We start from the raw sequence: 24,620 nt of genomic DNA, 5'->3' as shown, positions 1-24,620 counted from the left end.
AGGAAGAGCAGACAGAGGATTTAGAATATGGCTGAATAAAGGCTTAAATAAAATAGGGGACCTTTATAGTGAAGGAGTTTTGATGTCCTTTGAACAGCTGGCAAATAATTACAGTCTGCCTCAAAAACATTTTTTTAAGTATTTACAGATTAGAAGCTTTGTTTTTGCGTCACTGAAATCCACTGCTGAACCTCCACTCTCTACCATAGAATATTTAGCCACTCACCACAATCAGAGTGGGGGTTTACTTTCCAAATTTTATAATATCTTGCTTTTAGCCTTAAAAGAAAATAGTCTCTCATATTTACAAGCATGGAAAAAAGATCTGCAAACTGAAATCTCTAAAGATGAATGGAACAACTCTTGTCTACTGGCACAAACGCAAACTATTAACACAAGGTTTAGACTATTACAATACAAGTGGTTGTTTAGGATATACTGTATATCACTCCTATAAAACTTCACCATTTCAACTGAAATATTCCTGATGTGTGTGTTAAATGTAATATAGATAAGGGTACTCTTTTTCATTGTATGTGGCAATGTATGGCACTTCAAACTTTCTGGAAGGAGGTTAATGTGTTCACCTCTCGTTTGATTGAACAGGATGTTTCAATGGACAGTAAACTTTGCCTACTGCATATTTTTCCAGATGGATTTAAAGTACCTATAAAGAGAAAGAAGCTTGTGAGTTTTTGCCTTTTGCAGGCTAAACATTTGATTGCTCTGAAATGGAGGAACCCAGAAAGACCGAAGATAAATGAATGGATCAAACTACTGAGCAACAACCTGGCAATGGAAAAACTGACTTGTATAACAAAAGGAAAACTTGAAGACTTTAATAATATTTGGTCCCTCTTCCTATATTTTATCGAACAATGTGACATGTAAACTCAATCTTTCCTTTCTTTTTGTGTAGATAGTGAACCCTGGGGTTTTGTGTGTTTTTCTTTATTATTATTATTTTTGGGGTGGGGGGGAGGGACGGCATTGTGTTATTATTATTATTTTTTTCTCTTTTCTCATGTTCTTTTCTTGTATGTTTATATAGCAGAAAATTCTAATAAAAATATTTTGAAAAAAAAAAAAAGAAACGTAAGTGGCCCATCAATCTACTGGCATGACACCCTACTTTTTGATGTTTGGTTGGAAACAATAGTTGCCGGTGGTTTTTTTTTGTGGGACTGAGTGAAAATGATGGGGATCTTGACCTGCCCTTGGAAGAGTGGATAGAAGAGCGCCAAAAATGACTAAATTCAGCCTATGACATGGTATACCAAAAAGTAGAGAGTAGAAGGGTTCAGAGAAATCAGGATATGGATGTTGCCCCAGATTTTCAGGCAGGGGACCTGGCGTATACAAGAAACCATTCAGTATGGGGTCGCAGCAAAATTCAGGACTTTTATGATTCAACTCCCTATCAAGTAGTTCGCCCACCTCCTGATCGAGGGGTAGTGTATCCTATAGCGCTTGTGGGTCAAGAAGGAACCCTTCGTCAGGGTCGAGCTTAGAAGTGTCCCCAAAAATAGCAGGGTGGGAGATGTCAAGAGAAGGGTTTGGAAGACATACAGGTGGACATTAGGGCGGGAGATGAAATGGTGAAACTGAGATTTTATCAGATATTGAGAATGATGAAGTTGGTATTGCTGAAGATGTAACTTCTGATGTTCAGCCTCTTCCTGGCTAAGAATTCACACAAGAAATTGACACAACCATCACTCCTGAGTCTAGGAGGTCAGCTCGAAAAACTGCAGGACAGCATTCCAACCCTTACAGGCTGGCCTGTTCTGTGCAGAAGAAATAATGGTCTGTTCTTGGATAACAGTTTATGTAGGTACATCGTCAGGTCGCCAATGCATAATGATGGGGAGGAATGTAACAGGTGGCACCACAAGGTGTCGCACACCCTCCTTACAGTCTGAGCTTCCATAAAAGGGAAGATGGAAGGGTGGTGGCGACAGTATCAATTTCCTGGGTGTGTGACCAGATGTTTGTTGGGCCCACGAGTTCCATTGTTTGCTGGCTGTGGTAGTTTTGGAGGAATACTGTTTTAAATCGATCCTTTTAATAATGCAGTATGTGCTGATGTGATGTTTTTATACAGTGCCACACTGTTAGTGACGTTCTGGTGGTAGCATTGCCTGGGCGTATGGTTATTTGATGCCGCAGATAGGCTTTATACATTTGTCTTTTTAATCAGATTGAATTGTATGTTTTTGTTTTTTATAGTGTTGATTTGTACGTAGTAGGTCTATACTACATCCTTCAAATTTCACTTGCAGTGCTGGTTTATGCGATGCAGGTATGCAGTGTTTTTAATTTGTTTTAGATTGATGTAATTAAAGTGATTTCATAAGCATTTAGTAATTTTTGTATTTTTGTTTATACAGTTCTATCGCTGCTTCCTGTTGTCCTTTAGAGTTTGATTTTTTTTCTTTTTGTAAGTCCAGCCAGCCTTGTGGATCATTTGTCTTCCCTTAGTATTTGTGAGGGTGGGCTAACGATTTTCCATTTATCTTGTGTTTGTATGTCCTGATTCTTGTCTTTGGGTCACTCCCCTGAATACACACATTCCATGTCGCTGTTAATCTTAAATATCTGAGACCTGATCCTGTTTGGAGTGTGATCTTATGCTACATAGCATATGTGTTCACAAATTTAACTCATTTGATTTCACTCAAAGCAAATAAGTAATATTCCCCACCACTACACCTTGTTAGACAGTGTGTCTAACAAGTAATCAGTAGTGATTACTGAGGCTCGCCAATTTCCCTTTGTAATCCAGAGGTTGTGCTTGAAAATCTCAGCAAAGCAGAATTTAGGACAATCTGGCACCAGGAACCAGACCATGTTTAAAGTCTCCTAAATCCTCTTTCATCTGCAGTCTGATGTGCACCTTGAGCTTCATGAAGTCGTCATCCTCACATCTAGATGCTTAAATACATGGAGTTGCTACTGTGTGTTTGGCAGTTTTGTTATTTGTGGTAACAAGCAACTGAATCTTTGTTCCTAATAAAGTGACCAGTGAGTATATATGACTCAGTCAGTGTAGCTAATTGTCAGTATACTCATGTTTTGTTCTTGCTAATGACCGTTTTCTGTGAGAAGTTAGCTGGAATGCTATGCTAATGTTGCATACTTACTCTGTTTTGATATAACTTGTTGATCATTCTGTTAGCAAAATATTTCAGAGCAATTCCACTTCATCTTTTGTGACCAAAAGAAGAAGTGGACCAAAAGTAACATTTGTCCTGCTTTGTAAATTTAGTGCTGTGTTCATAAGATTTTATGCTAAGGATTTTAGCTACTGTCTGTGGGTGTTCAGGGGCACCATCCTTCAAAGATCGCATTTGAAGGCCGACTGCATGACAGCAATGTAACAAAGAATATTTAAATTCAAAGGTTTTTCAAGAACGGCTGACAAATGTGTCCTTCTTTTTCCCGTATTTGAAGGATAGATCTGGTGTATCCTTTGCAGTTCACCCAATTTCAAGGCGTTCACATACTCTGGTGTACAGTGAACCCTAATATAACGCGGTTCACCTTTCACGACATCCTGCTTCGCGGATGTTTTTGTGCAGTTTTTTGTCACAGTGCATTGTGTTCTGCGTCCTAAATGGCTAAACAGTCTCCGCGCTTCTTCTCTACCTGTGTGCCAATAACATTACGTTATTTAAATATACGTAATACAACTTGGCAAATTTTGGTAAATGTTTTTGCCCAGGAGAAAAAAAGACCGACAACAACTACTGTTCCTACTAGTACCGATAACTATGTTCTTCTTTCGAAAAAACACACCTGCACCACAGGTTTCAGAAGAAAAAGACACTAGAGAGCGACGTCAGGCCGCAGCGTCAAGTCAGAGGCACAGTGAAATACGCGAGTCACAATTTGTCCTACTGTACTTCGAATTGATGATTAAAATGATTATTTTACTGTAGTTATTTGTAAGAAAGCGTTATTGTTAGGTTTTTAGATAAATACAAATATAAATATTAAAGATTAGGAGACTTTAAGGACTGTGAGAATTTAGGTCTGCTCTCGGAATGTGTGTGTTATGTGTAAGATGTTTGGAGCAGCAGGAAGCAAGCCGACAGATGGCCTGGAGATAAGAGCTGATACCTAACAGGAGAGAACATCAAAGACTAAGGGTCAAAGTTTTATGACCTAGAGGGACACGAAAACCGAAGTTTACAACCCACAGGGGGAAGGGAGCTGACCCAGAGAATCTCGGGAACTGGAAGGAAATGCAGAAGGGAACCATTGTTTAAGTAGTGACTTGTGACTGACTCTGTGTTGACAGCTGTGTTTTCTGTTTGCCCCACCTTCTATGCAAATGATTTGTAACTTAAGCCACGCCTCAATGTAATAAATATGCAATTGCAAAGGAGCACATTAGAACTGGTCCAGAGACAGAAATAAGGAGATGTCCCTGGGTATAGTTTTCCGTTCAATTGTAAGAAATTTAACCGTCTCCCTGTGTTCTTATTTTTGTCCAGCGAGAATGTCAGGTTATAGATCTGACAGTTATATTTGTTAAAAAATGCTTGGACCTGAAAACAGGTTTTGTTCTTTGGTTTCAACGTAGAGTATTTAATTATGCTGTATAATTGTAAAAAATAAAGGTAACTACTTCACGGATTTCGCCTATCACGGGTTCTTTTCGGAACACAACCTCCGTGAAAAACGAGGGTATACTGTATGTGGACTCCGCATCCACTGTCCGAAGATTGTTGGGATTTCATTGTTAGAGCCTACATTTCTCATAGCAAATTCCTTCATTCCCCACAACCCAAATGGACATGAGCAGTTTGATAAGCCAGTTTGGTGCTTAGCCCCGTTTATTCTCCACCAGGGAAGCCACTGCACACACATTAGGGCGGCACAGAGAGTGGAAGTCTGGCTGATGCGTGTCCTTGCACTGAATCTCAAACTTATCAACTCAGTGTCACATACAAAACTGTTTGATGTGAACACCATTTCCCATTGAGCAGTTTACTGTGCGACACAGTACACAAACGCTGTCGTAAAAATTTACCTTTGTGCAAACATGTACGACAGATATCCAATTTCAGTTTGTTTCGTGTACATGCGGACCTCCACGGAGTCAAGTACACCAAGTATGTGGGAACCTTTAAGAGTCATTGTAGGCCAAACAAGAGATTTTTGTTCTTATGATGAGGGAGGACAAAGAGAGAGATAAAGAGGAATTTTTTTTTTAGATATGTGTATATTAAAATATAGCGGTACATAAATTAAAAGCTTAGGTCGTTAGGTTTATAACATTATTTTTGCTAAAAAATGACACATAATCAGGAGTGCCGGTGTTTAAGTTAGCTAATCAACCACCGCTAATGTTTAGGGTCACTTTCTAATGATCGCAAAATGGAAATTCAAAAACATAAATCTGCAACGGACAAAATTGTCTGTTTGGTGTTTTTACATACTTTTTTGTGTGGGAAATGTTTTTTGTGTTTTTTTTTAATGTTAATTCCTGATGCACTTCAACGTAATCTTTGCTCTGCGCTCCCGGGGCTGTTGTTTATTGGTTGCCATGGCAACGAGTCTGTGCGTGACCTTAAGCTGACAGATTGAGAAAAATATAATATAACCACCTGTTTTTCTACATTTTTCTCCTGGGCAAATTGCATCATTTGTAAGCAGAATGTTTCAATATTCAGACCACTCATCAAATAGAATTAAATATTTCATAAAGCATCAAGAGCCAAAGTTTGTTAAATTTTAAATCATGGCTTCTACAGCGACAATTAAGTAAAATTTAATTATTGGTCAATATAAAAGAGAAATTTGCTTTGTTCTCTCTTGTATCTTTACAGAACTGACAGAAACCAAACTATTTATAGATTTATATGCAGAAAGAATATATATTTTCACATCTAAACATCAGCATCTCAGCTTTGAGCCTCATTTTATAGAATCCAGTAATATCGATGGTCACTTTACTCACCAACTGCCCCAACCAGACCCAAAAAAGTTTTTGTGTCTTTAATATTTGCTATATTAATCTTATATCATCTGCTATGTTAAGTCACCAGGGCAAAGGTTTTGCCAACCAACTGAGGGACAGCTGTGGAGTCAGAATCACATAATTGAAAAATACAAAGTTTGCACTGACAAGGATTCATTAGGTTTACACAGAAGTTCCTTATTCTGCTTTTGAAATGTGTAATGACATTTTGATTGTTATATAATCTCATGTTGATGTTTTTAGCACTTGATAAAATCAAGTGCTAAAAACACTTGATTTTATCAAGAGGCAACTATGTGATAGACAATAAGAGGCAACTATGTGATAATTCTTCACAAAAAATATTACTGAATTGTGAAACTGTTGGCAAGCATTCAACAAATACAGGCTGATTCCATAAATTAGAATATGACTGAAAAGTTCCTTTGTCAGCAGTTCCGTCACCACGTAAAAGACATTATATAGATTAATTAGATTACGTATCTTTTAACATATTTATATTTCATAGTATATTTAATACCTGCTAAGAGGTTATTTTCGAAAGGTACTATTAATCTGAGAAGCCTGATCATGGCGTATATCCTAATTTATTGAATAAGACTGTATGGCATTCACATGTAAGTTTTGGCCTCATTCTTAGCACTAGAAAAGAAAAGGCCTTCCAGTAACTGCGGGTGCATCAGTGCCCACCCCCCGCTCCTCCTCGTCCCCACCAACTTGCAACACAAAGTTACACCCTTGTACCACAGTGCTCCTCATCACTGTTGTCACCACAATCGTCTTCGTGGTCACACTTAAAGGCCAGTGGGATGCACGAGCCTGAGGCTATGCAGCGAAACTGGTTGGATGGATCACAAGTTGTAGTGGCTGCAAACAGAGATGAGCGTAGGAGAAAAGTGAAATTCTTTCCTAATCTGGCTGCTTTTCTTGTTTTTTATGTGGAAAAGGTTAAGCAGGTGGAAACTCACGACACTCCTGCTCATCGCTCATGTCTCCGCAGTCATTGTCGCTGTCACATTTCCAGATACTGCTGATGCAGCGTCCGTTGGTACAGCGGTACTGATTGGGCAAGCAGCTGTGCTCTGATGGAAGGACAGGAAGAATGACAAGCAAGCTGCGAATTACTCTCTAAGAATGTATTCCTCTGCTCCAGGATGGAGAAGATTATAAATCACTGAGAAGTTAAGGCCTGGTTATGCTCACCGGTTTTGGTGCAGGTGCTGTTTTGGAGCTGGTAACCAGGGGGACACTGGCACTGCAGCTCTCCATTGGGTATGGTCAGGGTCGGTGCACCCTCCGGACAAACACAGGTGTGTTTGTGGCTAGGTTGTGGGAGACACAGCAAACTGCATGGCTGGTAGGTGCAGGCATTATGCCCTGATAAGGAAGAGAGAATGACCAGATGATCATAATAAGTCCTGATTTATAACCAGAACAGGGAACTCAGCTCCATAATAATGGTGATGAATGCTCCTCACCCTTGTTCTTCCCCTTATAGAAAATCTTGAGATCCATGACTCCAGTTAATCTGCCAACAATCAGCTCACTGTTCTGAGATCCAGCTTTTGGAGCTTTGAAGATTCCCATTCTTGACCAGTCGTCCCAGTACAGATCATTCTGAAATCACCATTCAATGTAAACACTAAAGCGTTCAGATTTAACATGAGTAAGTGACTACAACAAAGACAAAAGGTAAATGTTTGAAGGCAGTAAATACCAGAGGTGGAGACTTAAGTCTGTGACAAAGACCTTCCTTGTAAAGACAAAGACTTCAATTCACAGATGCCCCATTTCTAATCAGCAGTACACCATGAGTCGATACACTGTTTTATGGTCCGGCGTATTCAAGAGTGTGTTTTCATCACCAGTTAGACCTCTCACTGGGCAGGCGGCATTAAACCTATATGCCTAACATTGCGTACTAGTGCGACGGCAAACGTGACACACTGGTATGTCTCATGCTTGTTGAGAGCAGCAATGATTTTATGTCCTCCAATCAATAGACTGTGTTGTGACACCAATAGCTCCACCCAAATTGTATTGTACTGTAGTCTTATGGACCTACAATTGAAGGGGTCCAGGAATGGTGGGGTACTAATTGGTTATAAGGGACACTTTTACAATGGAAACAGACAAAATGGCATAATGCCAAACTAAGTCACACCATAAAGCTCAGTGGAAAGATGGCATTAACCTGGGACTTGGAAAAACTCCTTACTCAACTGAGAGTTGAGGGAAAAGACATAAATCTCATGAAAAATCTTTACCTCATACCAGTAAGGGTGAAAGTAAGCTGGTACATCTAAACCCATGGTTCTACAGTGGTATAAGTTCAACTGGTGGTACTTGGACTGCTATTAGTGATACTTAATGAAAATGTTTGAATGGATTATGTACAATGTAAATATCAAGAAGTTTATATTGTGTAGAGTTGAGAAGTTCCAACTGGCAAAAAGAGGAGTTTTTAAAGCACATTTAATTCAGCTTGTTCGAAATCTTCTTCAAAGTAGAGAAAACTCTAATTATGAAGTGAAGAAAAGAGTGACTCAGGAACAAGGTATGGTGGCTGCTTATACTGGATTCCATTTACTCAAGAGTTGAAAGTTAGATCTGGAGGATTTGATCTAACGTAACTTAGCTGTTACACCGCTCCAAAACGGAAACCTAACGGAATGTACTAATTATCTAGTTATCTGCTATTAGCAATACAAGCTAATAGCAATGTATTTCTCAGCAATTTGTACAATCAATTATAGTGAAATGTTCACTTATCATTAACAGGTGTTTGTCTCCTCTTATGAATAAATACATATTTACATTGCAGTGGAGTAAATATAGCTTATTAATTTAAAAAAGTAATACACACCTATTTAATGTTCTTTTTAAGATAAAAATGTGTGTTATGTAGTAATTTAAACATAAACAACCGCCATTTTGTGTGTTAGACAGACCATGCATCTGAAGTGAGAAAGTGGATTTCAGTCAGAAACTTGAGACTTGATTTGAACTTGTCTGTCCAAAGCTTAAGACCTGAACTGGGAACCATACTTTACCTTGAAGACAGCAATGGCGTACGGATGGGGCAGTCCCTCCATCAGAATGCTCCTCTGTCCCCCGGTGAAGTCTGCCCTTTCGATGCGGTCGCTGAACGCCTCGGTCCAGTACAGCCACCGGTCGTCTGCGGTGATCCCGTTGGGCCAGCGGACTCCTTCTGCCACGATGCAGGACACATTGCTTCCATCCATGTAGCCCCGGTAGACGCCGGCTGCCCGGTCTCCCCAGTCAGTCCAGAACATCATACTGGTGAAGATTCAAAGTTCTGGTATTTCACTGGTTTTCACACCTCTACATGCATGAGCTAAACACGAAAAAAAAATTCATGGCCAAATGAGACAAAGATGTAGTTATTGTATTTTCCAGACAATAAGTCGCCCCCAAGTATAAGTCTAATCAGTCAAAAAATATGTCACGAAGAGAAAAAGATATATGATTTGCAACCGTAGTCTGAGTTGCTTGAAAACCAAATGTGACAACCAGACTACTAAATGTGTGAATTATACTCCAGAAATGACGGTAGTTGGCCACTATCGGGACAAGCATGCCTACTGTACTTATAATACATCAAAACGGAAAGAGATGGTGCAGCAATGATGTGTTTAACCATTTATGAGTTTCCTGAAACTTTTACCTCTAATGCTCTGTATTACAGGCAATTCTACTGTTGAATAGTATTGACCCTCATCAGCACTACTCCAAACCTAATTACATTAATTACAGATGTATCTCTACCTTTCTGCAGGCAGCAGGACCAGAGCTCGGGGGTGTTCCAGGACGGAGGAGTTAAGCAAAGTGTGACGCAGGTCTCCGTCAGGATTAGAAACCTTCAAAGACAAGGGGGAACTTTTCACTGGAGTTCTGTTAGTTTTGAAGGGTTAAGTTTAAACATTTAAACAAATACTGTTAATGAGAATATAGATTTTGTCAAAAGTTAAGGCTAACATAAAACTCTGCAGAAACAACCGTAGAGCAGAATACTGGGAGGTCATGACCCTAATGTTTCTATTCACAGGTTTTGTATTTTGCAGCCAAGTGTCTTCATGTTTTTTTGTTTGAAAAGTTTTCCTTAGCAAAAGCATAAAATGAATATAACGAGTATGGATTTGATCCCAGTTTACTGTCTTCTGTTTGTCCACCTGCTTCTAGGTTTGGATCCTAAGAGTGTCCTGACCAAAGGCCCAGATTGTGTTCAGATCTATGATGTGCTTCATTTCCACTTCAGGCTTGTGACACGGCGCTGCATCGTGCTGGAAACCCACAAATCAGCAGCACATTGTTCCTGGATCGTTAGAGAAGTTTATCTTGGAGGAAACTTTGATCCCACTTTTTATTTGTGCCAGGATTCTTCAACAGGATTGTGCGTAAGCACACTTCCTTTAGATGAGAAGCAAAGCCCACACATTGATTGGATCAGGATGCTTCACTGTTACCACAGCACTGCCCTCATGGTTTTATTTTCCAGGCTAAAGCTTGGCCAGATGTCAAAACAATCAGAAGAGTAGTTTATCAGCAAATCTAGCTTTGCTCCAGTCTTCAACAGCTCATCACTTCCTGCTATTTCAGTTTGCCCCTAATGGTTTTATTGGATAGAGATGAATCGCTGTGCACTGATAAATCAACTCCAATTGTTACTCCCTTTTTTTGTTTGTATTACATGTCCATCCACTAGGGGCACTGTTTATGCCAGGAGCATGTTTTTTGGGGTTTGTACTCTTCTTGGTCTCTGGTTGGCTGTTAGACTGATGTACATATCGAAATAAAGTTGAGCAAAGAAACAAGTTATTTTTACCGACTAATATTGGTAGCAGAGGATGGTTAGTAACTACAGACTTCCACCAACTTTTGAAGAAGAAAAGTCTTATGAAAGCTGGAAGAATGAAGTCAACATTTGGACGAGAGTTACAGATTTGGAGAAGTAAAAGCAAGCTCTTGCTGTCGCCCTGGCACTGTCTGGAAGAGCGAGGGATACGGGGATGGAAATTCCGGTAGACGATCTAAATAAAGACACTGGAATGACCACATTGTTCACTAAACTAGATGACTTGTTCCTAAAAGAGGAAAAGGACAGCATCTATGAGGCGTACACGGATTTTGACCGAATAACAAAAGAAGTTAACATGTCGACAGCGGACTATATAATTGATTTCGAGCAGGGTTACTCGCACATGACAAAAATACAACATGGAGCTAAATAACGCAGTTTTGGCTTTTAAGCTTTGGGACACCACGTGTTTGGATATAACGGCATGCTCAGATGTAACATTTGCTTCTATGAAGTCTGCTTTGAAGGGAATATTTGGCGAAAAAAGAGGTGCGGCAGCAGAAGGCATTAGCCACGAGTCCGTGTTTGCAATGGAGCAACAGCGTTTTGGAGCAGTGTAATGGAAAAAAGGCAAGTGCTGGAGGCAAAGTCCCCATCAGAAAACTCCACGGCCCAACACTCCACAGCCCGGTACAAACCCACTGGACGACGGTCGAAATGTGCAGTGTGCCAAAATACTTTTCACTGGGTTAAAAACTGTCCGCACAAAGCTGATAGTGTTAAAATTGCTGATGATACAAAAGAAGTGGAAGAGTGCAATTTAACTCTGTACACCAAAGAATCTCCAACAGCAGCCCAGATCTAAGATAGGCCAACTTCTGTGGGTGGCGAGACAGAGCAGGCCTGATGTCATGTTTGATGGTAGTAATTTAGCATCTCGTCTCAAATATGCTACAGTGCAGACCATTAATGAAGCAAACAGAGTTGTGTGTAAGCTCAAGGCTAAGTCAGTTGAATTGAATTTTCAACACCTTGGGGAAAACAGTAACTTAAAGATGGTTACATTTACTGATGCATCTTTTGGAAATCTTTCAGATGGGGGTACTCAGATGGGCACTTTATTGTTTTAATGGGTGACAATGGGCGGTTTTATGGCAGTCAAAGAGAATTAAGAGAATTGTCAGAAGCACACTGGCAGGTGAAGCACTCGCTATGTCTGAGGGGACTGATAATGCCATTCTTCTTTCCGCACTCTTTTCTGAACTCAGTGTTGGTAGTACTGCTTGTCCTCCACCTATAATCTGTATGACTGATAATTTCTCTCTTGTTGATGCACTTAAGTCAACTAAGTTTGTTGCAGAGAAAAGGTTACGCCTGGAAATCAGTTCAATTAAAGAGCTGATTCAAACTAAGAAAGTTCATCAAGTGTTGTGGTCTCAAACAAAAGACCAACTCACAGACTGCTTAACAAAGAAGGGATCATCCACAACCTCACTCCTTAAGGCACTTTATGAAGGACTTTGGATTGTTCAATAAATTCATTCACAAGATGTTTCACATTCTATCACGTTGAAACTGTTCTAACAAAATCCTTAAATGCTGTGCTTTGTCATGAGTCTTAAAATGGATGTCATTGAATTACTGTTGTTTTATGGTTGAAATCTAATGATTGAAAAGCCAATGTCTGATCAACGTCTGATCAATGTTGAATCAATGTATGCTGTTTTGTCACACCCCTTCCTCTCTTCTCCTCCTCTTCTGAGCTATGGGTGAGAGCATTTTATTAGTGAGAGGGGGTTATCACATTTTACATTAAGCACTGTTGAGAATAGTGGAGCCCTGCGACAGACTGGCGACCTGTCCAGGGTGTACCCCGCCTCTCGCATGGAATGTTATCTGGAGATAAGCACCAGCACCCCTCCCAACCCCACTATGGACAAGGGTGTACAGAAAATGGATGAATGGATGGATGGATGGATGAGGATAGTAGGTTGTGATTCCTTTATGTACATTTTCTTACTTTTCCATAAAAATCACAACTGACTGTGCATGATATGTTGACAGTAAAACATCTACAACTTACTACAAGGAGTGAAGCGGTCCACCCCTACTATTTACATGAGTGGGATGTCCCAATCACACAGCCACTTTGCCATTGGCTTGTTTGCAAAAAATGTTAATTCAATGTTGACTTATGATCACAAAGGTTGAATTTATGGTTACTTTACTTATGGTGGATAAACTATCAAACAATCATCCAATTCTAGCGCCAATTAACTAATGTTGAAAATATGTCACTGAATCAATGTTGTCAAATTCTAATGGTTGAAATGTCAACGTCTCATCAGATGTTTTTCAACACTGGTCTTCCAAGCACACTGCTCTGCAAGTTTTAGGCATTTCCCTAATTCAGCACACATGATTTTAATTGGCGGCTGATTAACAGGGTTTTGCTGAATTGAAAATATGCAGGTCAGTTCGACTTGAGGGCCAGTGTTGGGAAAAACTGATCATTTCAAATCAAAGTATGCTGCTTATTGAAAACCTACCCCACCCCTCTCTTCTCCCTCCCCAACTCCCCCTTCTCCTAACCCCCGCCCTCCTCACACACACCTACCCCTAATCTTCCCCTCCTTGTCCCGCCCTCCTCCTCTGCCCTCTTCTTCTTCTTTGATGTTTATTGGCAGTTGGCAAACAACAAAAGTGGTGCATTACCGCCACCAACTGGACACCCTCTGCCCTCCCTTCCCCTCGCCCTCCTTGAACTCTGGGTCAGAACATTATATTACTGGGTGGGGGTTAATCATGTTTCAAAAAAAGCACTACATGTTGAGAACAGTGGGTTGTGATTCCTTTCTGTACAATGTCTCACTTGTCTGTAAATATTATTACTAATTGTGCATAATGGGTTGACACAAAAACATCTACAAGTCACTACAAGCAGTGGAATGGTCCACCTCCCCCTTTTTTACACTAGTGGTTTGTCCCAACCAAACAGTCACTTCGATGCTGGCTTGTTTGGAACCGGCTTCTGAATTGAATTATACTCTGAGCACTTTTGTGGTAAGTTTGGCAATATTACTTTTATCTTAAATGTGTTTATCAAAAATGACTGCATTGTTTTGTGCCTATAGTAATATTATTTTGGGGCAAACCAGATATTTTTAACAACTGAGGTCATGGCTCTCCTTTGTATTTTTTTTATACTGCCCACCACTCTAAGTCAGGTATGAAATCCTGCGAGATTTTGTGGGATTTGAGTTTTTTAAAGTAGGTCGGGGCCAATTGTTTGGTCTGGGAGAGCAGGTGGGCTTTAAATTGTTTTAAATCACTTGTTTTTCATTTTTTTTATTATGATGTGCTTACAGATAGGCTTAGATGTGTCTCTATTCCAGAACAGCTGATTCAGATGGATTGCATGACCTCTTCTGCAGTCATCAAGTACTGCAGAAAGCTGTTAATCACCCACAGATTCAATCCAGGTGGATGGCAGAAGGGAAACACCTAAAACACGTAAGGCGGGGGTAGCACTATTTCTACTGCTAACGACTGATTTGATTTTTGGATTGGTAAATGGTTAAACTGAGCTGGACTATGACTACTTGTGCAGGATCTTTATCAGCAGATGGGCATTTTTGAATGAATTTAATCATGAACTTATTTGGAAATTTTTGTGGTTAATAGAAGATTGAATCAGTTATTTGATGGACATTTATCCTATATATATTGTACATAATTGTTCCAACTACAATACAAATCACCTGCACTATTTTTCTGTCTGTATGTTAACTACAACCCTGATCCTCTATAATGGATAGTGAGCAACTGTGCAAACTAATTCAAGAGCTGGGGAGCTGCTACATCCTCCCTGAGTTTTATCTTTAGGTCTTCTGATAAACAGCCCTTTACTATAAATATTCATTCCCTCATTTTAACATGAGTGCAGTATCCTAAATGCTACACTATGCTGCTGCAGCTTGATAGGTAAATGTAAATGCATACGTCAACTAACGTTAAGATAAATATTCATTAGCATGCCCTTATTAATTTAACTGTTTAATTTAAGGGGAAATATATGATTTGCGTTTGTTCTCAGACCTATAATCAGTACACTATCCAATATTTTAATGTCTTTCAGAACTATTCTAAGGTTTGTCATCTTTCTAACCGGCACCTTCCTCGCTCTTATTTTTGTATTTTTCAGCTGATAGATAGATAGATAGATAGATAGATAGATAGATAGATAGATAGATAGATAGATAGATAGATAGACAGATCTTTATTGTCGTTGTCACAAGAACAACGAAATTTAAAAAGTGCCATCAGTCAGTGCATATGCTTAAAAACAAAAAAAAGTGCTGCTCAGCACTTTGAAATAAAGCTGACTGTCGAGGATTGTAGCAAAGCTGTCAAGAAGTGGCTTTATTATGTGCCAGAACAGGAGGAAGACATCGTAAGGAACGATGTCTTCCTTACCAGAGTCAAACTTGGGTTACCACAACTTGTACTGTTTCCCTGGTTCATACAGTACAAAGCTTAACCTCATGGACAGTCAAAAAGGAGTAAAAAATATGTTTCCAGCTCTATCCCTGTTTTCTTAAATAAAATGTTATAGTAATGCCGTGTTATTTTTAAGCTTGTGTACACACATTTTTGGAAATATGTTAATGTAACATAATTTTAAATGACATTTTAAATGAAGAAACTTTAATGGTATGTTATGATGTAGACCTATCAGACCAAAAAATGTACATGAATCAACATTGATTCCTTAGCCTTCATTCAATATAAAATGAACCCAAATGTGCATATAGATCCACATTCAGAGGATTGTTGATTCAACATTAGTTCAATGTAAAATCAACACAAATATACATGCAGATCCACATTCAGATGATGGTTGAATCAACATTGTTTCAATGTAAAATCCACACAAATCTGCACGCAGGTCCACATTCATATGATGGTTGAATCAACAGTGACATGGTGTCTGCTATGGTTGAAACCCTAACATTGATTCAACATGTAAGTCACCGAACACTTTCAATTACTTTTCAATGTCAGGCTTCAACGTAGATTCAATGTTTGTGCCTGACATTGTTTCAATGTTGTTTCACTCATATTGTGCTATCTGGACAGTTTGTTCAGGAGAGAACAAAAATTGGTATTGATTAAAATCGGAATCCGCAGGTCAGGCTTTTTAAAGATTGGTGATTGGGCAGAAAACTGCAATCATACCAACCCTAGAAATGGGTCCTTTGCTGCCCTTTACATCAATGAGCCATAGTCAAAAAGTCTTATGAAAGATTCCTAATAAGGAGCACTGAATTGTGTGAGCAAAAAGTCTATTTTTAAATTTGAATACAAAGTAATTGGGCGTGTTGTGGGCAAGCTACAAAGATTGCACGTGAAAAGTGGTGCAGACCACTCTATTTGAGAAGGTTGTGTGCGCTGTCATCATGGAGTGCTGGAGAGCAGAGCAAAGTGAAACTTGTAGGCATGTAGTTGAAAGTATTATTATAATAATAATTCACTTCATTTAAATAAATATCTCAAAGAGATATAACACAATAGTGAGAAGATTTAAAAATTTATCAAATAGGTGGTATTTAACTCTACAGTATTTGAAGGCGCGTCTGCCTTGATGCAGAAGGTAGGAACAAAAAATAGATTGCACATGCTATGCTGGTCATTTTTATGGTGCAAAACTGTTTGCTTGTTGTTAGATTAGGCCCAATGACTATGGTTGTCACCATCATAAACATGAATACATAGACACTTAATTGAACGCTGAATCCTACGTTATGTCGATTCCATCTTGAATGTGGCAGTAGAGTGATTGGCGCTCCATAATTCATATTATGTGAGGACTTGTTTCAATAATTTTACAGTACAAACGGGATCCATTATGTAACCAGCATAATTTTTCCATTTCTGTTAGATTCACTTTTATTTATTTTTATTAATTTAAAAATTTTGCTGTCTCTCATTGATATGCCTCTCAACTTGTAGATGTGTGATTGAGGATCAAAACTTTTAACTGATCACACGGTTTGACAAGTGGGAACTGGTGAGTGTTTGTTTTTGTTTGGGAGCTAGCATGCTAGCGCTAGCCTCCTGGTTATTGTTTGGGTTCGGTCAGTGTAAACTAACCTGGTCTGAGTATGTTTTGTTACCTTGATGAAGCATTTAAACTGAAAATATTTTGATTGGTAAAACACTATTTCTACTGTATGCTAAAATGAAATGAATATTGAGTACTCACATGAGTTTGATTATTGTTATAATATAAACTTATTCACCAAGGACCTTACCAGAGGGGCCGCTTTTCATTGGCTGATGCCCATTCTACGTGGTCACGTGCGTGGCCGTCTCACAAACACACGCTTCCCGTTAGCTAAGTACAGCATAATGGCAATACTGATACAACTTCTACACCTTTAAGCCTGTCTGCTACACAGTCCTACGTTAGCTAAATAGATCAATATGCAATGTGTACTGTATCTGACATACACTAAAGATTTTATTTTAGCAGAAAAGGCTTCGGACTAAACTGTTACTCATGTTAGCCACTCTAGCACCAAGTACAGCTAGTCAATCAACCATCACTGTGTTCAGGGAAGCGCTGATTAATAATCGAGAAATAAATATCAAGCCTGGAAACTTGATATGGTAACAGACTGAATGTTATGTTTTTAACGTAATCTTTGCTCGTCTTGCGGTTACCGTGGCGGTTGCCACGGTAACAGGTGTGCTTAAACTACAAAAAGAGAGAGAGAGAGTAAAAAGGTACGAGTGATTTTGAGTTGATCACCTGTTCGGGTTATTATACCTTTGTTTACCTTTGCTGTGGCGCATTACAGCCGCTGTAGTTTCTAAACGTTGGCCTAATTACCTCGATCGTTTGTGAGTATACGTCATTCACAACAAACATCAAATAGAACAAATATATTTCATAAAATTTTAACAAAGAAATAGCTTCTACCATGATAATTATGTGAAATTAAATTAATTATATCCCAACTTCAGAAGATTTGCCTTTACCTTTACAGAGCTCTTTGGTTCCTCCTATCAGTCTGTAGCTTCTCATATTGAGGTCATCAAACCAAATTTCAGATCTACCATAACTGACTGACACCTGCTGGCCTCAGGTTTGCAACCAGCTTGTGACTGAGAAACCAGTAACCTCCTCCCAGATAAAGACATGAACTTGTTAGTTCCTCTGTCCATTGTAGTAGCTGATGTATTGTGAAAATCCGGTAGAAATCATGCACTAATCGAGTCATGTTTACATAGAAACAACGCCCTGCGAGGCTGTGTCTGTGAGACTTGCGGTCACGTGGGTTGGTTGTGGGCAGAGCTTGGTAAGGTCCATAGTAATAAGAAGAAAAACATGTACATATATAGAATGATTTTTGAAGTTGACAAAACCCAAGGTTGATTATCAAGCCAGGTTCCTGTTTTCAGATCCTGGATTCTGATTGTCTGTTGCCAAGTGGACCAGACTGGCGAGCTAAACCATACATTGAATCAAGAGAAACGTCACATCCTGTCAACTCCTTCCAATTTGGTGGAGGCATTCAAGCCACAGCCACACTTTCATCCTCACACTGAACTGAAGTGGCTCTGATATTGAGCTGAAATGATATTTGAGCTGAATGTTTTTCTCTGATACCTCAATCTTCTGGGCTCCTGCATCAACCCAGTACAGCAGCCTGCTGATGGGGTCAAAGGTCAGAGCCTCCACATTCTGCAGATCTTTCCTCACAATGACCTCCTGACCTGTGCTGCCGTTCAAACACAGACGCTGCAGAAGAAGCAGGACGTAGAAACCGTAAAGGCCGAGGCAATGCAGTTATTTCAGGAAAGACCAAAATGAATTAACTTCTCCAGAGCAACTTGGATAAAAGACGCATAAGGTCCAGCTCATACCTGGATGGTGTCCAGCGAGATGTCCGCCCAGTAAAGGCAGTTCCTGTCATAGTCAAAGTCCAGTGCCACGGCTTCCCTAAGGCCAACCAGAGGTAGGGGCTGGTCAGTGCCGGTGGCCAGGTCGTAGCGGTGGATGGAGTTCCTCACGGCATACAGGATGAACTCATTACTCTCTGTGAAACAAAGCACACACTGATTCAGGTTAGGGCATTCCTTACGTAAAGGCAACCAAAGACTTGTTGTAATAACCTCCAACAGGACAGGGCAGCATCTCTCCGTCCAGCCTGGCCTCAACGTCTCCCCCACTGCAGCTGTCCCCTGGTACCTTCCTGTAGCTACAGCAGCAATACAACAGTTTCTCCTCAGCAGGAGGGCGGATGCTCCTCCCACTAACACAGCAGTAGGAATCAGTGAAAAGATTACCCATGTCCTTCTTTTGATGAGCACAGAAAAAGTAATCCAGAAATGAAATCAAACTGGAGCAGCACTGCTGAAATCAACAGTCTTTTAAATCTTTTCAGTTCACATTTTGTCACGATATAACCACAGACTTCAAGGCTTCACATTAGAATTTCAGGTGACAACCAGACGTAGTGAATAGTTGGAAAGCAGATAAAAGCTGATATACAGTATAGCTCTCATTTAACTTTGACTAGGCCACTAACGCAAGAATAGACTCTGATCTAAACCATTGTATTGCAGCTCTGGTTGGATGTTAAAGGGTGGTCGTCCATCCTCCCATCAACTCTGACCAACTTCCATGTTCCTGATGAAGAGAAACATTCCCACGGCATGATGCTACCACCACCATGTTCAGAGTGATATTGTATTATGTTTTTAACCAAACAAGTTTGTGCATAGAGGCCAAAAAATTTTCAATTTCAGTTGCACTTGACCACCTACCTCCACACGTTTGCTGCACTGCTAATGGCTTCTGCAGATGGAGCTTTAAAAGACTGCTTGTTCGCTAACAAACTTCCGTGGCACAGAACAGTTGCATGTACACTAAACTACACAAGTTCTTAACAAGGACTTCTGAAAGGAATAGGGCTGAAACGATTCCTCGAATGATTCGAGTACCTTGAGTACCTCGAAGAAAATTTACCTGCCTCAAAGCTTCGTTAATTTATGTTTGATTATTTAGCACACTGTGTTCTGGCCGGGACATTATTTGCGTTGCGTGGAGCTCTGACTTCCGCCTCTGAGTTGTTGACGAAATCTAAGTGTTGGCAGCATAACGTCCAATTTTCAAGTTTGGCCCATGGGGAATTTATTGATTGATGATAATGCCCGGGTTTTCATCGTTTTTGGGGGACCAATAAGGATCCTTAAAATGACTGGCGCGATGCCTGGAGTACGGCAGCCTTTCTCCTCCGGGAGCTGCTGTTTCAGAGCGAACAGCAGGAAGAGCGCTGCAGGAATATTTATACAGGTGAGCAGATAGACTGAATAGCTGAGTAGTTGATGGTTACAGTGCAAGTGTAGCTTTACGGACGAATCACACAATAAATTTCATATATCCCGGGCTGAACAAAGGGGTGGCGGAAATCATCGTGGAGGTACATGGCTGGTAGATGAGTTTCTGAGTGTGACGAATGAAGGTGCCGTAAATATCCCGTATTGGTCCCCCTCGTTCTTACTTTCGTCCCCTGGTCCACCGGTCATACATTAGGTTTGTTCATTCGTCTGTTCCCTGGTCTATTTCCTGTCCTCCACCTCCATCTTACGTTCGTTCGCCTGCACCCCACCACCACCACAGCAAGCCCGCCAACCCCAGGCGACATTTCCGATATTCTCAAACCCAAAGCTTGACAGGTATGGGGCAAGGTGAGAATTCATCTATTAAACTGACTGAAGATGAATACATAAACTAAAAGCTGGAGTATAGACATTTTTATAAGCATATTTGTAAGCTTACCCCTTTATTATTAAAGTGAATAGAATTTTAGATTTTTGTATAACCTTTCTTCTGGTTAACTTAGAAAATGAGCTATTATTGTTACAGGTTAGTTTTCTAAACTGCAAAAAAGTAACTGTTAGCCATGCTCAAAAATGAAAAATTGGACTGATATTAATATCCGATAGTAGCACCAGTGTTATGCCAGATTTACCTATTTTATTTTGTAATTTTTTTATCCGATTACTCGATTAATCGTAAGAATAATTGATAGATTACTCGATTACTAAAATATTCGTTTACAACACCCCTAGAAGGGAATGGCCTGTTTTAATTAGTATAAACACAGAAAACCTTTCTTCTTTACATTTGTAAAAAACAAAATAAAAATGCGGTTAAAGTGTGATAAAATGTGGAAAAGAAGGTTTTATCACACTTTAACCACATTTTTGTGGTTAAAGTAATTCCAAATGTGGAAAAGAAGGTTGGAATAATTTTGTAGCTGTTACTCTTGCTTTTCAATTTTAAAATCTGATATGAACATTCATGAGAACATGCATGGGGCTAAAGTCTTATAGCAATTTATTTCTACAAATTAAAACAACAAGACATCTGTGTTTTGAGAGGCCAGAGATGCAGTTTACCCTTTGCTGCGGCGGTAGCTGGTACCAATGGGACAAGGAACTGGAGGAGCATAGAGGTCTCCGAGGAACTCCGGGTCAGGTACGCACACTTGAAGAGACAAGTCCTCACTCAGCTTAAAGCCATAGTCACTGGAAGGAGAGGGAGGGTGGAGAGAAACACTCTCAGATTAACTTCTGCACTCTACAAGTAGTGCTGCTAGAAAGCAGTAGTGCTGCTAAAGCAGCTGGAACACAATCTAATCATCTATATCACCAGAGAACCGAACAGTCTTCTCAGAAGAAGCAGATTTCCTTTTATTGTCATTGTGCAAGAAAGCACATTTAAAAAACAGAAACTTTCAAAGGCAGTGAAAATAAATAATAAGTATATTTAAATAAATCTAAAAAATATACTAGAAACACATGAATAAATAAATTAATTAATGATGTTCAGGGTTTGGGATTAATTTGTGGTGTTCAGGACAACAACAGCTCTTGGGTAGAAACTGTTTTTCTTGTCTATATTGTCCTGAAGTCCCTCCCTCAGAGTAATAGTTGGAAGAGATGGTGGCCAAGGTGTGAAGGTCCCTCACCATTCATAGTCCTGGCGGGTGCAGGAACAGTTGGAGATGGTGACAGGCCTGTCAAAGTCTTCCCCATTGAAGCACGTGGCGTGAGGAGCTCTTCTCTTGAAGGTCACCTCCCTGCCCAGCAGACACTCGTTACCATGCTCGTCTGATGGAGACCAGCGCTTGTAATCGGCCTCAGAACACGGAACACCTGGACAACAGAGGAGCACTTTGACTCCTGACTTCACCTCATTAATGCTATCTGCAGATAGAAACTTTGAAGCAAATAGAACAAGATGGAAATAAAATCTTTCTTCAGCTTTATTCCCTTGTTTTAAAAAAAAATTCTGTTGTCATCCACAGAGTTATTATCACACCTTTTGATTTTTTTTAAGGTAAGAAATAAAAAAACAAGAAAGGCATTCATATTCAAGTTGTACATTTCACCAACTTAAATTTAAGAGCTTTTAAGACATATATAAATGGGTATTTCCAAAAGTATTCGGTCACCTGCCCTGACTAATATATGAGCTGAAGTGACATCCCATTCCTAATCCATCAAGTTCAATATGACGCTGGTCCACCCTTTGCAGCTAGAACAGCTTCAAGTCTTCTGGGAAGGCTGTCCACAAGGTTTAGGAGTATTTATGGGATTTTTGACCATTCTTCCAGAAGCACATTTGTTAGGTCACATACTGATGTTGGACAACAAGACCTGGCTCTCAGTCTCCACTCTAATTCATCCCAAAGGTGTTTTATCGGGTTGAGGTCAGGACTCTGTGCAGGCCAGTCAAGTTTATCCACACCAGACTCTGCCATTCATGTCTTTATGAACCTTGCTTTGTGCACTGGTGCACAGTCATATTGGAAGAGGAAGGGGCCAGCTCCCAACTGTTCCCACACATCTACAAGTCCAAGCCATGTACCCCTCTTAGCCATGTACCCCTCTTAGTGTGTATGTCTTCTCACGAGCCATACTCATCATAGCTTAGTGCTTCTTACGATGCGTATGTCTCTCTGAAGCATCTGAACCTTTTAGCACAGAATCTATGTAGCACCTTATGGGTTGGCAACAGAGGTGACAGAAGCAACTGGGAATAAATTTTCACTTACCCATGACAGATGCAAAGAAGCTAGCTAGACAGGGCATATTAGCAGCGAATTAGCTGAATAATCTGAAGAAGCCTCTGACTGTAGACTGCTGCTGAATGACTGTCAGCACATGCTAAAAGCTCAATATTAAGCAGCAGTCGATAGTCCACAGTAACATGCCCTGGATGACATCATCTGTGGTTAGCAGTTCTGCTAATTCGCCTATTTTTTTTTTTTTTTTTTGCTGCTACTCTTTAACTTTGTCTGGAGTGTGGGATATAATTATCTCTGGAAAAGATGCTTCGAACGTCCGCCTTCTCTTTCTGCTCCGTTGAGATGCTGCCTTGTTTCCATGGTTATGCATTGTTACAACTCTTTGAAACTAAAAAAGTAAGATAAAAAATTCTGTGCTAGGAGAATAATTATAAAAACATTTAACACTCCCCCCCCCAAAAAATATGAACAAAAGTCAACAAAATGAAATTAGAATTAAAAAGAATTAACAGAGATACTCCAACATGCTGTCATCATGAGTGGCAAAGTTATAGACATGTAGGCAATTCAAAAGAAAAAGAAAAACAGTAAATTGCTCGTAAAAAAAAACCACAGCTCATACTGCAGTTATATGGATGGTTTACACCTGCAGCAAAACGGAAAACTGCGACCAGATTTGATGTGAAACCTTAGGGCAGTGGTAGTCAAGTCTAGTTGGGTTGGCAACAGAGGTGCCAACCCAACTTCTCGAGAGCTACCATCCTGCAACTTTTAGATTCATCCTTACTCTAACAGACCGGGATCAAATGGCTGAATTCCCTCACCAGAAGTCATTCAGCTCTGAATAGGCAAGGTAACAAGTCATTCATTTGATTCAGGTGTGTTGGAGCAGGGAAGCATCTGAAAGTTGCAGGACGGTACCTCTCGAGTACTGGACTTGAGTACCACTGCCTTAGGCTGTCACAATTTTCACTTGAGACTCAGAAAATGCACGTTTCCAGAACAGCCTTCTCGCTCTCCAGCCTACCCAGAACATCAGAGGTGTTGACCTGCAGGATGAGCCAGCTGTGCCTCTGCTCAGCGTACGAGCCAAAGATGGTGAAGATGGTGCTTTTCTCCCCTGGCTCCGTCAGCAGCTGGTACACGTACACTTCCTTGTCTGAGAACTTAAATTCAATCCACGTCTCGCCTTCGTTGGTGCTGAATCTGCAAGCATTCAGCACCATTACATCTGATTAGATTCTCTCCGCTGAGAGGGGAGAAGTTGTGAGAAGGAAATGTTAAATAAAAGAATCAATTATTTATAGAGACAAACAGAATTGTAGCTAGCTAACTAGCAAGCTAGTAAGGGTATGTTAGCAGTGGGTCATTGGTAGCTTGGAAGGGTTCACAAATGAAACCTTCCAAGCTTTCCAAGTCACTCTTTGCATTGTTTCCTACTTATCAGTCTGACTTACTTCAGATGTTTGGTGGAGCCTCCCTGTATGATGGCCATCAGGATACCACCATGGTCCCCCCAAGTGTAAAAGTGAGGACCTGCCAGAGCCTGAAGGGAATGAAACGTGAGCTATGTATAAATATGCACAGTGTATGGGGTAGAAGCAGAGTGTGGTTGGCATCTACTCTAAATTTCAGGGGTTCGTGCAGGTTATAATTTTTGCTTTGCAGAGTCCCAGAATCTTGAACAAGGTGAATACAACCCCAG

At 40.1% G+C, this 24,620-nt stretch overlaps 1 protein-coding gene across 6 annotated transcripts in view; it reads right to left on the bottom strand.

The window, feature by feature from the left end:
- Positions 1-24,620, bottom strand: part of sorl1 (sortilin-related receptor, L(DLR class) A repeats containing) — a 177,394-nt gene that overhangs the window by 84,297 nt on the left and 68,477 nt on the right. For all 6 annotated transcript variants that reach the window (XM_032590816.1, XM_032590818.1, XM_032590814.1 and 3 more), the window contains exons 12-24: positions 24,373-24,461; positions 23,943-24,121; positions 21,854-22,040; positions 21,282-21,410; positions 18,990-19,075; positions 18,741-18,913; positions 18,484-18,615; positions 9,779-9,870; positions 9,043-9,289; positions 7,468-7,606; positions 7,193-7,366; positions 6,958-7,071; positions 6,734-6,856 (exon numbers count right to left, since the gene is read on the bottom strand). In XM_032590816.1, the coding sequence (XP_032446707.1) occupies positions 6,734-6,856; positions 6,958-7,071; positions 7,193-7,366; positions 7,468-7,606; positions 9,043-9,289; positions 9,779-9,870; positions 18,484-18,615; positions 18,741-18,913; positions 18,990-19,075; positions 21,282-21,410; positions 21,854-22,040; positions 23,943-24,121; positions 24,373-24,461 (1,864 nt within the window). The remainder of the gene's footprint in view (positions 1-6,733; positions 6,857-6,957; positions 7,072-7,192; positions 7,367-7,467; positions 7,607-9,042; positions 9,290-9,778; positions 9,871-18,483; positions 18,616-18,740; positions 18,914-18,989; positions 19,076-21,281; positions 21,411-21,853; positions 22,041-23,942; positions 24,122-24,372; positions 24,462-24,620) is intronic.

This window comes from Xiphophorus hellerii, chromosome 18, assembly GCF_003331165.1.
Source record: "Xiphophorus hellerii strain 12219 chromosome 18, Xiphophorus_hellerii-4.1, whole genome shotgun sequence".
Taxonomy (NCBI): Eukaryota; Metazoa; Chordata; class Actinopteri; order Cyprinodontiformes; family Poeciliidae; genus Xiphophorus; species Xiphophorus hellerii.
The sequence above is the reverse complement of the archived record's forward strand: the minus strand, read 5'-3'. Positions and strand labels throughout refer to the sequence as shown.